Source organism: Stegostoma tigrinum, chromosome 1, assembly GCF_030684315.1.
Source record: "Stegostoma tigrinum isolate sSteTig4 chromosome 1, sSteTig4.hap1, whole genome shotgun sequence".
In the NCBI taxonomy this organism is placed as follows: domain Eukaryota; kingdom Metazoa; phylum Chordata; class Chondrichthyes; order Orectolobiformes; family Stegostomatidae; genus Stegostoma; species Stegostoma tigrinum.
Window position 1 is genome coordinate 134,775,647 of NC_081354.1, and position 17,360 is coordinate 134,793,006.

The 17,360-nt window shown below is 41.7% G+C and overlaps 1 protein-coding gene across 4 annotated transcripts in view; it reads right to left on the minus strand.

Annotated features, from left to right (window-relative positions):
• setbp1 (SET binding protein 1) overlaps nt 1-17,360 on the minus strand; it is a 299,187-nt gene that overhangs the window by 65,199 nt on the left and 216,628 nt on the right. For all 4 annotated transcript variants that reach the window (XM_048532659.2, XM_048532665.2, XM_048532643.2 and 1 more), the window contains exon 3: nt 12,410-15,956. In XM_048532659.2, coding sequence (XP_048388616.2) covers nt 12,410-15,956 — 3,547 coding nt within the window. The remainder of the gene's footprint in view (nt 1-12,409; nt 15,957-17,360) is intronic.

The window sequence follows — 17,360 nt, forward strand, 5'->3', positions numbered from 1 at the left end:
TGCCTGGTGTCAGCGCTCTATTTAAAAGCTGTTGTGCACCATGTCAAGCATTGGTAATGTGCAGCCACTATATAGAGTATATATAATGCGCCCTGATCGTCAGAGATAAGAAAAAACTGATAGCCTTCTTTGCAGGCTGGGGACCAGAGAATAAAAAGGTGCAGAGAGTGGCTGTTGTCTGCTCCCAGCACCTGCAGAGGAGACTATGACACTAGACCCTGCCAGCCTGGTGCAAGTTGCCAAACAGGTTAGTGTGGTGTACACAGTCCAGTAAAATGTCCAATGAAACACTCACACTACCTCAAGAAGGCAATGCCTCGAGCAGGATATTTGCCACCATCTTCTCTCTGCTACCACAAGGTCCATGTTCTACCAGTCTCATTGTATGCAAAATCTTTCCTCACTCACTCTCACGCATTCCCCACACCACCAAGCCTGCCGTCAGCACTAACCCTACATGCCCTCAGCACTGCCAACTCACTCACTCAGGATGTCTCCCCTACCTCCACCAGCACAAGGAGCTGTATTATCCACTTTCATCTCACTCAACACTTTCTTTATCTTATTCCACGAAAAAAACAGCTCAAAACAGGGGGCTAAAAGATACAGGGTCAGGCTTCAGATTTTCAGCTCCTCATCCCCTACAAGGGGAGGACCGTGGCCGGTGAGGACTGAAATGGCTCATGTAGTGATGCTGAAATACCCATGTTTCAACAACCAAGTAAGAAGTGCTGTCTGTTAATGCACTGCTCTCCCATTATCCACACTATTAAAAGGTCTCTTCATATTTCCAAATGTTTACCCATTGTACATGATGTATTCTCTTTTTTGTCTCCAGCAGACACAAGGGGCACCTGCATGATCAAAGTGGCCAAGAGGCAGGTCCTGTACCATAACTGCCCTTCTCCCTCTGAGGAAGAAGCATCAATCCTCAGAGGAAGCATTAGTGTAGCTGTCTCCTGCACCCTCCATTGTCCCACATACTGATATTGCGATGGGTATTTTAGATCCTGCTGGTGAGCATGTCACTGTCAACTCTCTTCAGGAGATGCCGAGAAGGAAATGCCTCAAACCGCTGGCACTAAGAGAACTGTCAAAGACCAGAATCTGGTTCGGACTGGGCAAGAAAGGAACCCACTTTGGCACCTCGGGTGAATGTTTCCGGGCAGCGACACATTGCTATTGTGATTCTTGATGTTGCATGATGTGGAGCACAGTGTGTGGGGCCAGGATTTGTAGTCAACACAATAAGTTCACAATGGTTCACACAACATATAGTGCTCATGCGTAGCAGAGGCAGGGAACCTCACAACCTTTGCAAAGTTCTTATATGAGCACTTGAAATGTCTTAATACCCAAGACTGTAGACCAAGTGCTGGGAAGTGTGACTAGTGTAGAGGTAGTGTAGTTTTTCATCAGGTCAGACTCGGTGGGCCAAAGGACCTCTTCTGTCTTGTATGATTCTGTGGCGTGATGACTATTCCCCACAGACTTTGAGACATGACCATTTGCTTGAAGCCCATGCAATGTGTTTGTCCCATTAGCTGCTGGCACATGTTACAGGTGCGAGCCTGATGTAACATAGGGATGTACAGTAACATGTCTATGCCTTTGACAGATCATTTGTGACAACCTTGACAGGCAGTCTAGTTTTATATGTGTGCTAATGGGCAAGTTACATCTGATAATACCATGAGCACTTAAGCTATGTTGTGGACATTCAAACAGATGCAAAGTGAGTGAACACTGAGAGTCCAAGTGAAGATCCCTGAGGTGTAGCCTGTCCCTGGATGTAAATTGTCCTGGCAGCAGTGTGGCAATGAAAGATGCTGGTGGGCTCCAAATTGCAGCACTGAACTGTACAACTTGTAAGTTTATCGGCCAAGTGCCATGATGGAGCAGTGAGGCTGACTCTTGTTTTCAAGAAAGAGTTAGGTATCATTCTAAAAACATAAGAGATCAAAGGAAATGAGGAGAAAGCAGGAACAAGGGACTGAGTAGGATGATCAGCTGTGACCGTAGTGAATGGTAGAGCAGGTTTGAAAAGCTGAATGGTCTACTCCTGCTCCTATTTTCTATGGTACATCTTGAATATAGAAGTTTATTGGCCACGATGCTTGTAGTCACTGCTCATGCAGTGTGCATGGACATGTTGGTGACTGGTGTCCAAGATTCAGCTCTGGAGAAGCAAGTGGCAAGGTGGAGCCAAGCAACTGCTCTGATTTTCATGTGGGGATTGAATCCACCTATTCGGACATGTTGTGACACATCTGGGGAAACGGTGGGACATTAACCCAGACTTTCTGACCCAAAGGTAGATGCAAGACAACTATGCCACTAAAGCCATCTTTTCACAGGTTTCTGAAACCTATCTGGTTCACCAATGCTCATTCAGAAGGGAAATCTGTAATGCCTGCCTGGTTTGGCCTACATTTGACTCCTAAACAACAGTATGTGAGTGACTTTTAAGTACCTGTGGTGTGGTGCTGGTGAGCCACTCAGATCGAGGGCAACTATGGAGTGGGCAACAAATGCTGGCCAAGCCAATCATGCCCACATTTCAAAAATTTCATCTAGTTCCAATCTGGTGTGTGAGAAACTGCATATTAATGAAGTGAGATTAAGTAATAATGAGATGTTAAAGCATGCTAATACATGCAAATAAGCATCTCACCACTCTCTGGTGAAAATCTCATCACGCAGTTTAACAGTTGGTTGGAAAACATGTTCTTGCCAAAGCACATGTCATCAATGCCTGGGAAGATTCTGCCCACTGTTTCTTTCATATTGACTGTCCTTACTTCATTGTTCTCTCTTCATTACCTGGAGTCATGCTGCAGCAAAGCTCTGTGCAAGCCACTCTCCCGAATATGCACCTATTTGGTATTTCTTAACATATGTAAATTGAAAGATCAGAAATCCTTTTCCTCTGCTAAGTGTCGAAGTCAACCCAAATCCTGCACCCATCTGGCATTACACTTGCATTGTCCGCATGGACCACTGAACAGTGATGAGGAACAGAAACTGACTTTTACCTTCCTCCATCACAGATAGGGTCAGGAAGATCTGCAGCATGCAGAAAAATCCTTTCAAACCATCAGGGCCACACCAGTCAAAAGCAATCACCTAATTATTCTGAGTCCTGATGAAGGATGTAAACCTGAAATATTGACTTTCCAGTTCCTCTGATGCTGCCCGATTGTCTGATTTCTCCATCTCCACACTGTTCTGACTCTGCAGCATCTGCAGGTCTTGCTTTCTCCACCTAACTATTTTGTTCCCATTTTCCAGCACTTAGCCCATAGCCTTCGATCCCTTGGCATCACAACTGCACATCTAAATACTAAATGATACCAAATGCTAGATGACAAGGCTATAAATCATAAGCAAGAACATATGGTATAGCCACCCTAGGTGAGACTGGCTTATCAGCACAGATTTGGAATTGAATGTGGGTTTTTGCTGATCTGACTAATTCAGTGTGTATCAGCCAATACAGCTGCCAAGTGAGAGGCCAAGTTATTTTTAAAATGGTTATCCAGCTTAAGATATATCCATTCATCCCTCATGCCATCAACAGTTGGGAAAGACAGCTGACATACTTTGCTCTAAATTAACTGCAGAAAAATGTGCAAATGTGATGTGCAGAAGAAGTTCCATCTAATTTTCCTTCCATGTATAAACAACATTCATTACAAGTCACAATTGATGCAATAGCTATGAAAAGCTTTATGGTCTTCTGAGGACTTAACAGGTACCATACCAACATGAGCTTTCATTTTGTGAAGTTATTTTTCCAACAAAGATGTTGGGCTAGATTTCACAGCCCCTGTTGGCTGTAGTTTTGGTGGGGGAGCATGTAATATATATTGTGCGGCCACTACTTCCTGGCCAACCCATAGTTTGGTCCCTATAAAACAGGCAGACTGGCAAAGAAATCAGTAACCTGCACACCATTTTTAACCAAAAATGCATGGACAATTGAGCTCTTTTTTAAAGATCCGACTAGTGCAAATATGATGCTGCTTGTACCATATTGCAATTGGTGTCACAGGGAGGTGGAAATGGAAGGCTGGCTTTTAACCCAGTTGATAGGCAGGAAAGAAAAGTGGTTATATATCCTTCAAAGGTTCTGCGAGTGATTTAGGTTCAACATCCAAGATGTTAGCCCCACTTTGTCCCTTATTGCCTGGCCAAACAAAAACAACTTCTCACACTCCGCACAACCTTGTCTTCGTTCTTACACTGCCAACACCTCCCCACCCAAAATGGCAGGACCATCTGTGTCTGGGATCCATCTTCAATGTGGGTCACTTTGCAAGCTCTACGCAGTGAGTGATGGGGCTGCTACACTGCCAGCCAATCAGATTGGATGGTAAACTCTCGCTTATGGGACTTCTTCCCCACTGATTGGTCTTACCTCATTAAGCCTGCCAACTGAGAAGCAGCCTTTTTTTTAAACATTTGTCTGTTTTGCAATAAAATTCATTCCTGGGACAGGGGAGCAGAGACACCTCCAAAAAAGACAGCCTGTGGATCCAGTAACATTGAAATAAGACCTTAGGTGAGGCTCATCAAGCTGAAATGGTGCTTTCAACTACAGAATGCTTAACTCCAAGCTGACTGACAGAGTGTGAATACCTGTCTGAGGTTTCTTTTATTTTGACCAAAAATAGTCACTAATGGGACTGAAAGAGTTTCAAATCCTTTATTAATATGGGAGTCTTTCAGGCTTTCTGCCTATCAGGCAGACAATCCCATGGCAAAACAGAAGACATTAATCTCCTCAGAAAAATACTAGCAATGACTGCTCATCTCCCCTTCACAATTTCATAACAATTGTCTTTCCATCAAGCTCTGACATTCATTGCCTGGGGATCACACAAGATAGTCATCAAGTGGCCATAAACTATTAGCTGCCATCATTTCCCTCCTGAGCTTTGATGGGCTTTTGAAGCTCAGACTGATTTCATTTTAAAATGTCAGCATAGCAAAAATTTTATGATTGGAAAATGCCACTATACAATGAGAGAAAACTCAGGCCAAACGGGTAGTGATGTGTTTGAACTCTCACGCAATGAATTACTTTCAGTGTAAAAATGTAAACAGTTAAAATTATAAATTACATGTAAAGCATTTTTGAGTATGATTTTCTTTGCAGTAAGTATAATTAACCTGTGAGTTGTGAGAATAAGGTCAAAAAGTCATAATCATGTTATAGTTATGTGTTAAATCATTTTGGAATGAGTACATTTGACTATGACAGCAAGATGATTACACATTTAGAAAAACTAACGGTGTTTCCTTTGCTTCATCTTACACCAACTCACCCAGAATTGCATTGCCAGACCTATCCCAGAATATCTCAAACATATTTATCACCAGAATCCATGGCAATATCTAACTGGGTCTTCAATGCTAGAAAACCTACTTGACAATCTTGATTCTCATCATATAGGTGATGGTATCAGTCGGAATGTAGTTAGCATTCACTGAAAGTACGCAAGGTAGGCAGGCCATAACATCAGATATTAGCACTGCCATTTTGGAGCTTAATGAAATGACCAATGTATTCTGTCATGTGCGTATGGTTGAACATATATTAAGCAACAGGGAGGCCCCCTCCCCGCCAATATCAAATACAGGAATCTTTAGTATGTTCAGCTCAGTTGCTGATTGATTTCTACGAGATGTCGCTATGATTACACAAGCATCTGGTGCGTTTTAAGTTGGAAAGTCTATCGGAGACAATGCGGTAGTTGCTGCAGATATTGATCCAGATTGGAAGACTTCTGTACAAATCAGCTGGTTGCAAACTAGCTTGCAATAGTAGCATTCCCCTTCAAATATAGCAGGCTATAAGAATGAGCAGAGGACACAAAGACACACACCTGCAAGATTATTGAAGAGGAGGGGGGAGGATAAGGAAACAGCATTCAACAGGAGGCTACACCCATCCAGGGGGTCCTCCCACCAAACCTGAACAATGTCCCAAACATCTGTGCTTTCAATCCTTCCTGGAGACTGCCTACTGCTACAGCTACATGGGTAACCTTACAAAAGGGTTAGGATCACACTGTAATAGCTGTGACTGTGGCCATGAACTTCCAAGTATCACACTTGCTCAGCTTAACCTGGAGACTGTAGCAACATCTGCAGTTTGCTGCTCACTGTTGAGTAAAGGAGCTCGTTGACACTCTCTGTTCAAAAACAAAACTGAATACATTTCATTTTCTCCAGCAGGTCAGAGAGCAGCAGGTTTCATGGAGAAAGTAACTTCATATAGATCACAGCCTTTTCCATGCTGTAGGGAGTCACAGGCTACACACACATTGTTTAGCAGGTGCTGTATGTCAACCATGTAATTTACTGTGCAATATTGGAGAGATCCTGCTCTCTTGACATCTAGCAACAGGGAACTGTGTAGCTCAATGCCTGGCATCCTGGTGGTAGTTATTTGATGCTTTCAAGCATCATTTGGATTTCAGACACCACACTAAGCCAAAAGGTGGCTATGAATAATTCAGGGCGATACGTTAATGATGCAGTGAAATATTCTTGTGTGCAACACTTGCAAGTGTGGACAGCATGCAATGAAAGCCAGGTTGCCACATGACATGATTAAGCAGGTCACAAAGTGAGAAGAAGGATTAGTTATGAACTCGTGTGTTCATGGCGGTACCAATAATGACAACAAATGTTTCCTGCCTGAGACTAAGTATTGGTGGAGATATCTGACCAGATAGGCCTGCAACTGCTGCCTTAGATTGTGTGCCACCTTGCCCTGCAAGAGTGAGGGAAAGGTATCAATGTGTGTGGTGCATTCTCCTTGGGTGATGTGGCTGTCATGGTTGACTAGCGAGCAGTGGCTACAATATGTGAGGTGTGGATACCACACTTGCAGCAGCACAAAGTAAGGGAGAACTGAATCCATTGAAAGTACAATGTGTCATGATTGACAGACATTTTTGCTAAGCATATGACTGGGGTATGGTGTATTGAGCAGTGTCGGAGACTAGATGTGTAGGTCATGGCTTGGGGTATTTGAAGATTCATACATTATCCTTGACCTGTTGTGTGAGGTCAATGGATTTCTTAGGCACTTCATCTAGATGCTTAGGTACTGACCACTATGGTTATTTACAGCCATGCTCTCCTCTGTGTGCCTGGAAGCTATCTAGATCCCTGTGGACAGAGAAGCTTACTTCCCCCAACTCTAGCCACACCCCTACTTCACTTTCTCAGCTAACACCTCCAATACAGCATTTGTAAAATGCAGCGCTTGTTGGGTGATTCCAGAGTCTTTCTCAGGTTAGAATCAGTTATGGATTGATTTTCAGCAGCTGCTCAAGCCCATGATGCCATTCCTTTTTAGAGATTTACACTGGTTTCTAACAGTGCACATTTGTTTTAACTGCTGCCAATCTTCTACAGCGTTTGTCCTCTGCTCAGGTGTGCAGTCACCTGACAGCAGTTAGCAGTGCCTATGGGGTATGATGATGCCTACTTAGCATGAAGTTGGCATTCTGCCTGCACCAGGAGTTACAGAAGTGGGTCAAACAGACATGTGATCCCTACTCCTGTTTTTGGAGCTTATCATTATTCACAGCCATAATATTTATGCCCGGCATTTGTTGCTTTTCTGTTTACATAATCTCTCCTCCTAACTTAACAAGTTGTGTCTGATAACATTTTAATCACTTCGCAACTCTTTAAAGGCTTGTTTCCTACTTAATCATTTATGGAATAAGAGTGTATCTTTTCCATAATCCATAATGGATAGGAAAAGGAGTAAGCTGTTTGAAGGCACGAACCTGCTTCACCATTCAAAAGGATCATGATGGATCCGACATTCCGCATATTTTCTTTTCTTTGCTTTCCGTGTAATCGTTGATTCCACTACTGATCAAGAATCTATCTATCTCAGCCTTAAATAAACACAAGGACTCTGTCCCACAGCCCTCTGTAGCAAGGAGATCCAAAGACTCTCAACCCTCAGAAGAAATTCCTCTTGATCCCAGTCTTAAATTGGCACCCTTTATTCTGAGACTATGCCCTCTGGTCTGAGATGTTCAAATGAGGGGATCATCCTCCCAGTTTTTACCCTGTAAAGCCCCTTAAGAGTCCTGTCTGTCTTAATGAGATTACCTCTGCATTCTTTTAAATTCCAGTGAGTAGAGTCTTAACCTGTATAGCCTTTGCTTATATGATAATCTGTCCATGCCAGGAATCATCCTATTGAACCTCCTCTGACTTGTCTCCAAAGAAATAATATATTTCCTTAAATACGGGGACAATAACTACTCACAGGACTCCAAATGTGGTCTCATCAGCACTTTGCACACTTGCAATAAGATTTTCCCACTCTTATGCTCCAACCCCCTTGAAATAAGGGTCAACATTCGATTAGCCCTCCTGATTACCTGTTGCACTTGTGTGCTAACATTCTGTGTCCCTTGCGTTTGTCTTGCAGCTTTTGGCAAGTTTTCTCCATTTGATTGATACTCCAAGTTGCAGAATCCAGAACTATGGTTCAAATTGGGCTTTGTGTAGCTTGAGCAAAACTTCTAGTCCTTTCTATTCTGGACCTTTAGATGTAAAGGCTGATAAATATCTACGTGACCATACATTTTAATGATGCTTGGATATCTAAATTTCTTTGACCTCCATTATACCTAGCTTTTCACCATTTAAAAATAATATTTTGGTCCAACATGGATGAAGTTGAGTTGAAATCCATTTGTCACAGTTATGTCCACTCATCTTCAACTTTAGGTACGCCAACTTTAGGTACATTTAAGTCGTCATTGGACAAGCATATGGACGTACATGGAATAGTGTAGGTTAGATGGGCTTCAGATCGGTATGACAGGTCGGCACAACATCGAGGGCCGAAGGGCCTGTACTGTGCTGTAATGTTCTATGTTCTATGTTCATCTCATCTAACAATGTCTCTTTAGAATTCTAGGCTGCCATCCTTACTGTGGGCAATGCTACCTCAAGGTTATCAGTGAAATTAAACTATATTGTTCTCTATTATTTTACCCAACAAAGTAAAAAATAATAAACAGTTGGGACCCCTGCACAGACCCTCTTGAGATATCAGTAGTTACTCTCATCCAATTGAAGTACATACCACATCACTTTGGCCTATTTTATCCATAAAACAGAGTAGATAAGTAGCATCGGTTCCCACTCATGAAAGGATTGAGACGTGGAGAGGGAACAAATTTTAAGCAGTTCATCAACAGAAGCAAAAGCAAGCTCAGAAAAATTTTGTTCACTCAGTGAGTGGTTGAGGTCTGAAATTCATTGTCTCAGAATGCGGAGTATTGTAAATGGACTTGGACTGTTATCAGTAAAAGTAAAATGTACAAGGTTTTAGAGAGATGGCAGGAAAGTAGCACCAAGTTAATTGCTCATTTAAAGAGCCCATGCAGACATAATGGGTTGTAACAAATCCTGTGATTCAGACAAAACCAACCTCCTAACCTGGTTAATAATTTGTGTTCAATTCCATGAGATTTACTTCTGCCTGAGAATCTCTTGTGGAATCTTACCCATGGGATCGTAACCTTTGCCTTCTGGCACCTGTACTCATATACACTGTAAACTTGGACAGTCTTTCCTCTCTCTCTCCAACTTTAGTTATAACCTCAAAGAAAATCTCAGTTTATTTAAAGCCTTTACATATCCAAATCTGTTCTATCAGTTCAAATTTCTTTGAGTGCTCAGTCACTCTGTTCTTAATTACAGATTCCAATAATTACTCTACAGCAGATATTAAACCAACAGGTTCATGATTTTCTGGTTGCCTTCTTTCACCTCTCTTGAATCCTGGAATTAAATTCGTGATTTTCTAATCTAAAGGGATAATTCCTGAATCAAGAGGGCTTTAGATGATTATGGGCAAAGCAAGCACAATTTCTTCATCGACTTCTCTTAAAACCCTCCTGTTGAAACCATCAAGCCCTCAGAAGTGGCCAGACTTTCGCACAATTATTTTTACCATAGTATTAAAACAACTTTTCTGCTTATTTTAACATTTCTGAGTTCCACTCCTTGATTTACTGCTCACTCCCCTCTTACTCCACTGTGAAGACTGATAGAGTGAAATTTATTTAACAAGTCTGCCAGGTACTATGAAGCAAGTCATGTGATTGTTAATTTCAGTAAAAGAAACAGAAAAAAGGATTCACGAAGGAAGGATTTTTTAAAAAATAAGGCTATGGAGCTCAAGTGCAGCTTGGAGTCCACTACTGATTACAGTGGATGCTTGCGGTCACTTAAACTGCTGTGGAATCTATTAAGCACAGGCAAATTCTGTGCTGTTGGAATCACTGCTGACAAAATAGTGATATGCCAATATTCTGTGATTTAATGACTCTTGCCCACTCTACCTTGGCCTTTTGAAGGCATAGATCAACCTCTCAAATAAATTATGATATCTCTGATTATTACATACTGAGTGGGCACAGTATGCTACCACAGCAGTAACAAAGAGGCCTGGGCTAATGGTCTGATGACATGACTTCAAATCCCAATCACTTAAAAATAATTTGGAAGAAAAAAAATCTACTGCTATCAGTAATCATAGTGGTGCAACAATTAGATTGCTGTTTAAAAAAAGACATCTGGTTCAGTAATGTCTTTTATAGGAGGAAGTTAACCTAGTTTGTGTGTCCCCAACAATACTACAACTGACTGCTAACTGCCCTCTGAAATAGACCAACAAATTGTTCAGTTTTCTCAATAGTATTAGAGATAGACAATGAACACTGTTAATGCCAGCGATGCCTTTCTTCCATGAATTAATGCAAGAACATACAAAATAGAATTATGTTATGAATTAATATACCAGTCCTTCACACCTATTCCTCCATTGCTTCTCTTCCATAGCACATAATTCCACTGTCAATCAAAAATCAGTCCAATTCAGCCTTTAAGATCTTCAAAGGCCTAGCCTCCCCTACTCACAGAGAGAGAGGATTCCAAACACACACGACCTCTAGAGAGAAGAAATTATTTCTTAAATGGGGAATCTTTCATTTGTAAACTGTGTTTTCACTTCTAGTTCTCGTCATAAGGGGAAATATCCTTCCAACATGTATCATGTCAACTCCCGTTGGAATCTCTTATGTTTCAATAAAATTACCTTTCATTCTTCCAAACTCTATTGCGTATGCACCCACCCGCTTAACCTTTCTTCACAAGGCAAACTCCTTATTTCAGGAATCAGCCTAGTGAACCTTTTCTGAGCTGCTTCCAATGCAAATGTGTCCGTCCTTGAGTAAGGTTACCGCCTTGGGGCAGCAAGGTGGCTCAGTGGTTAGCACTGCAGCCTCACAGCGCCAGGGACCTGGGTCCGATTCCAGCCTCGAGCGACTGTCTGTGTGGAGTTTGCACATTCTCCCCGTGACTGCATGCGTTTCCTCCGGGTGCTCTGGTTTCGTCCCACAGTCCAAAGATGTGCAGGCTAGGTGTATCGGCCATGCTAAATTGCCCGTAGTGTTCAGGGTTGTGTGGGTTATGGGGGATGGGTCTGGGTGGGATGCTCCAAGGGGCGGTGTGGACTTGTTGGGATGAAAGGCCTGTTTCCACACTGTAGGGAATCTAATCAAAACTGTACACAGTACTCAAGGTATGGTCTCATCAATGTCCTGTGGAGTTGTAAGAAGACTTCCCTCATTGCGAGCTGTATGGAGCACAACAATAATTGACAATTCTATTGCCTTCCTGTGAGTACATTCGTTCTGTACCTGAAGTTTCTGGCAGATTTTCTAATTTCTGAACATGTGATTTATCAAAAATCAAAATTTCCCCACAAAGATTGACAAATACCAGCCTCTCAATCATCATGTCCCAAGCATGCTACATCCAGTTTGAGATGGAGCTAAATTTTAAACACTTTGAGATGTTTGAAAGACAAACTGTAGAGAAGCCTGTATCCTTTTGCCAAGCTAGGAATAGTGATACAATAAAATGTATCCATCACTTCACATATACTACATGGTGATAACTTACAGATACGTACAGATCCATCTTAATTCATTGCTTCAAATCATCTGACTGCATGTCTTTATAAGCTCAATATTTTCATTCTCTTTAATGCAATGCAATTCCTAATAATTGTGATTCACACTTTAGTGCATCACAGTGGTTGTCAGAATTAGCTATAATGATAAGATAGCAATCTTACTAACAATTTCATAATTTCACTTTAAAGAATAATTGAATTTGAAAACTAGAGTCCTGATTAGCATGCTAAATTGAAGAGTAAGTAACATCATTCTGAACCTCAGATTGCTATTTGGCCGATCATATCACATGGCTTAATGTCTGATCAAAGTTATAGTAAAAATATAAGTTATTACTTATACATTTTAGACATATTAAAATATACAATTACCTGGTGCTGCAGGGGTATTATATGGGTTTTGCCCCCAGTCCTTCCTGTTAGTCCTTAGCACAGGTCCATTCTTCTCCCGATATGATCCAAAACCCTCAAAGTGCCTTTTTCTACTCCCACTTAATTCACTTTCCCGCTTTTCACTCATGCTACTTGCAGACTGCAAATCCCCATACAGGTCCATGGAGGTCTCCCGTCGTGTACGGATCTCAGTGCTCGTGAACCTTCTTACACAGGCGTCGATGGATTCACTGACAGGATCATGCTTCTCTGTAGTCCTTGTCCATTGTGGCAAGTCAGAATGGGCCAATTTCGATGAGGCTTCCATGTCAAAGATATTCTTTGATGCCTTTTGCCCTGTTGGCTCAATATACTGCTGCCTCAGTTTCTCCTTAGGTTTTCCTTTGTCAGAACCCAGTGTAACATCTTTGTCACAGCCGTCTAGTTTCTGATGCACTAAAGTTTTAGCAAAATCAGATTTACACCCAAACAGCTCACCGAGGTCTTCTCGTGACCCAATGAGCCGGTCATCTCGATGCTTATGTTTGTGCTTGTGTTTGCGCTTATGAATTCGGCTGCTGGGCATTCCAGGGCCACCACCTCTTTGAGATGTTAACGAAGGCTGTACGGTATTTAAATCCATCCCTATTGAAGGCTGTAAATGCATGGCATGTTTTACCTTATGTTTGGCAGTGGTTGGCATTTTTAAGTGGGAGCTGGCATGGTACTGGGGTGGAGGCATCGCTGGCCTCATGAAGGGGGTTGATGACCCAAGTGCATGAGACAAGTAAAAAGGAGCTGAATATTGCCCATAATACCCAAGGTTCATCATACCTGCAGCAATAGGCATTGATGTATAAGGCATGCCATAGGGTGCATAGTAACTCCCGCTGGGTAATGGGTACCCAAAACCCTGTAAGAAAGGCACCTTTGTCATAGTCTCTTGGGCTTTAGGAGGTCTACCACGCCTTTTCTTGGACTTAAGATCAGCTGTCCGGCGTAGGTAATGTAATGGATCATAATGAATGTATGGCACAGGGTAATAATGATCAAAGTTGACCCGAAAAATACTAGGATATGGGTTATCAGCATAAAAGGAGTAGCTTCTGTGAGATATGCGGAATATTTGGAACTTTGCAATTAGTTCTTCCAGGTCTGCTATGAACTGCAAGTCATCCCTACTCTGCATCTGCAGGCTTTTTCTCTTCCGTCTATGCTTCTGTTTCTTCATATTTTCATGAACACGGTAATCATCCAAGAGCAGATGTTTCTGTCTGTGACTGTGTTTTCCTTTTGCACCAGGATCCACAACTGCACCTTCAGAGGGATCCAGTGTGCAAAAATCAAAGGAGTATTTGCGGCGTGATTCTGTACTCTTCTCTGCTTGGTCAGAAGTGCTGTTATTGTCTGTTCCAATCCCACTATCGCTAGGTATTGTTTCCTCGCTGTGAGACTCGCTGATAGGTGATAATGTAATCTCCTTCAAAGAAGCTGCCTCAGATAAATGAGAAGGAGAGTTTGCCAGGAGCCTTGGTGGAGACAACTTCCAAGTGCTTGCATGCAAGCTTTTTGGGGTTTTTATAGGAAGTGCACTAATTGGCTGAAGGTTTGGCATTGCCTTTGACTCGGATAAGTTGGCCTCACTGCTGACAGGGCTAAGGTTCCCTGTAGGCCCCATGACCTGGCAGGGTGATGTTTGGGCAGTGGTTGGTGACACTGCTCCAGTCAGCTGTGAACCAAAAGGCACAGTCGGATTTTCTGAATGGGCAGAAATTGGCTTCGAATACTTCTCAGCACCTTTGCTTCCATTTTGCTGCAGCTGTACCATGGCTTTTGGTTTTCTTCCTCGTTTTTTGCCAATATAAATAGTCCCTCGCTTGCTAACATTGATCTGTTTCCCTAACTTGCTCTCAAGCACAGATGAGATTGTTGAAACAGCACTGGAGGACTGCGCTTTCTTTTTTAGCACTGTGTTATTAGAACAGGACAGAATTTGATTTAAAATATTCTTCCGTTTCATGGTTTTCATTTTATTGATAGTTTTGATTGTTTTCTTATCAAGAACATTTATTTTCCCATCCTTTTTAGGAAATGATGTTTCTTTAGGCTCTAAGGTGACAGAATCCATTGGTATCAGTTTAGCAGGACTTTTTCGTTTCTTTTTCTTACTGCCATTAGGAGACCCACAACCAATGGGGCTAACTGGGCTAGTGGCAGTCCCTTCATGTATAGTCTCGACTGTAAGTAAAGGCTGCTTCTTTGGTCTTCCCCGTTTCTTCTTCATAGGAGTAATGACTGTCAAACTATCTGTGTTAGAATATAACGGACTAGCAGGAGTTATGGGATAGGCTGAAGGAGGCTCTACAACTGTATTTTCTTGCTGTGCAACACTGTTTTCCTTCAGAAGACTTAAGGTCTTACATTTGGCAGAAATGGTGCTGTTTTTCATTGAATGTTTCGAATGCTTCATTTCTGTGGAGCCTCTTCTGCTTTTGGTGGGATCTACAAAAACAGGTGATGCCAATATTGCTGTTGGTTTCCGAACCCGATTCCCACTGTTTGACAGGTCAGCTAATTCACCAGCTCTGCCCACAGCTAGATTGATTTGACTGAGTTCCTTCTGCATACTTTTACTTTGCTGCTTGATGACCTTGCTGCTGACCTGGCCCCGACCACTGCCTACACTATCTCCAGCATTGGGAAAGTTGTTACTTACAGCATTTTTAACATTTGATTCAGCACACACTTGTTCTGATTGTGCGTTTTTATCCACGATTGCTTTTGACAGCCGCCCTTTTCTTGTTCTGGTGCCAGGAGACACTGCAGTCTGTGGTTTTATTGGGATTCTAATCATGACAGAACTTGAATCCTTTTCTTGACTACTCATTGTATTGGGCCTGCTGGGAGATGTTGTCGATGGTAGTTCTGAGTTCGCACTGAGACCTGCTAAAATCTCTTTCCGGCCTTTTGCAGTTCCATGCAATTCTAAGTCTGTTCCCTTTTGCCCATTTTTGTCCCACCCAACAGAATTATTCACTATCTGATTTCGAGAGCACTTTGAGTCTCTTTTGCAGGGTTTTCCTGTTCCACTACCACACAGCTGCTCTGTGGGCTCTGAATACTCTTTGCACTTATCTGTTGATTTTGCCAGGTTACCTGTGGTTTCTGGGTGACCAATGGACTGGGACAATTTTGTAGTTACCAGGCGGGTACCATTAGCAATGGCTAGTCCAGCATTTCCATTTATAAACTGATTCCAGGTACAGCCAGGAACAGGCCTGCTCATTTGTGAATTCGCAAAGTCACAGAACTGATCTGAAATGGAATTTGTGTTAGCTGCGCTTGTTACTTCCCTTCTGGCATCAACATCTGTTGCATTACTCTGGAAAGTAGGGGAGACCCCAGAAGTCGCAGACCATTCAAGTTGGAGCTGATTAACTCTCTCCTGGTACTTTGGTTTCACACCATCAGAACTGAAATCATGCTGTAATCTTGAGGGAATGTCAGTGAATCGCACTTCAGGCTGGCTGTGAGACCTTGATGGACCCTGTCAAAAGACAAAGTAAACTCTTTAGTAAATGTGATCTCTTCCGATGATGAATTACAGAAAGCACTAACATCAGGCTGAGATGAAGCACAAGCAACATTAACAGACATCAGATATCAACAGATACGATATGACTAGGGTTTGACCAGCTTCCAAATGTCATCAACATTTGAACCTTGAATTCATCTTTTGATGCTGGTTACTATTTACAATACATACCTTATTTGATTAAAAAATGACAGTCTGATGAGATGTAGCACCGCAGGTTGATGCAACAACTCAGAGTGTACACAGCATGAGTTAGTGCTGTCAATTCCTCGAAGAGTAAGTTTACAAGCACAGTCATGTCATTATAGAGAAGATGCTCATACTACCATATTTAGAGGTCAGGACAAAAACTAAAAGGCTAGGACATTCATAGTCATTCTTTCATATTTTCTAATGCACTATCACAAATTGACTTTACTAATGGCTTGCAGGGAGGATGAGGATAGCGGACATTTGGTCAGTCTTCACAGCTACACCTGGCTGACACCAAAGAAAAAATATACCAAGGCAAGATGATACTTTATGGTGCCAAAACCACGTCCAAAATAATATAGCACTTCCTATTGTCAAAAAGTTATGAAATTATCCAAAATGATATGATAGAGAATTAATGACATCAAAAATTCTTGGTGTGAGATTAATATTTAAAATATAAAATTTGACACTGTGAGTGTGCACCCAATTTAACTGCTAACATGTGCTATTGTTAACACACTAGCTTTGAAAAATGGAGCAACACACAGCGTAGTAATATGTTTGCAGAGGATTTATACTGCACCAGCTTATATTGTCGTACGTTAACAGCCTGTACAGTTTAGGTAGCGTTGAACTATTTTAAATGTGTAATTAATATTAATGATGCCCTTGACATATACACCAAGACTAACTTTGGATTCACCACATCCTACGACGAAGTACCCAAACAAAATACATCATTTTTTACAGTATTTCAAGTTATTAAAATTTATTTAGGCGAGTTTAGGTGCAGTTTAAATAAAAATGAACAAATAGGTTGTTATTGTCACTAGGCACTGAATCTAAATTATACAATTATACAAATTATACAATAATACAAATTATGCAATTATGCAAAATGTATTAAAAAAAGAGATTGACGATGGCATTAACTACATGATAATACAAGACTTCCTTTGAATAAAAAGAAAACATTGGTGGACACTTCAAAGAAACAATGGCCTCCTCTAATAGTTGGAAGGCAAGGGCACTTCAGCCTAAGAGGCACTGCTCGGTAAGCTAATGGGGCTGAAGATAGACAAGTCTCCTGGCCCTGATGAAATGCATCCCAGGGGACTAAAAGAGGTGATGGGAGAAATAGCAAATGCACTAGTAATTATT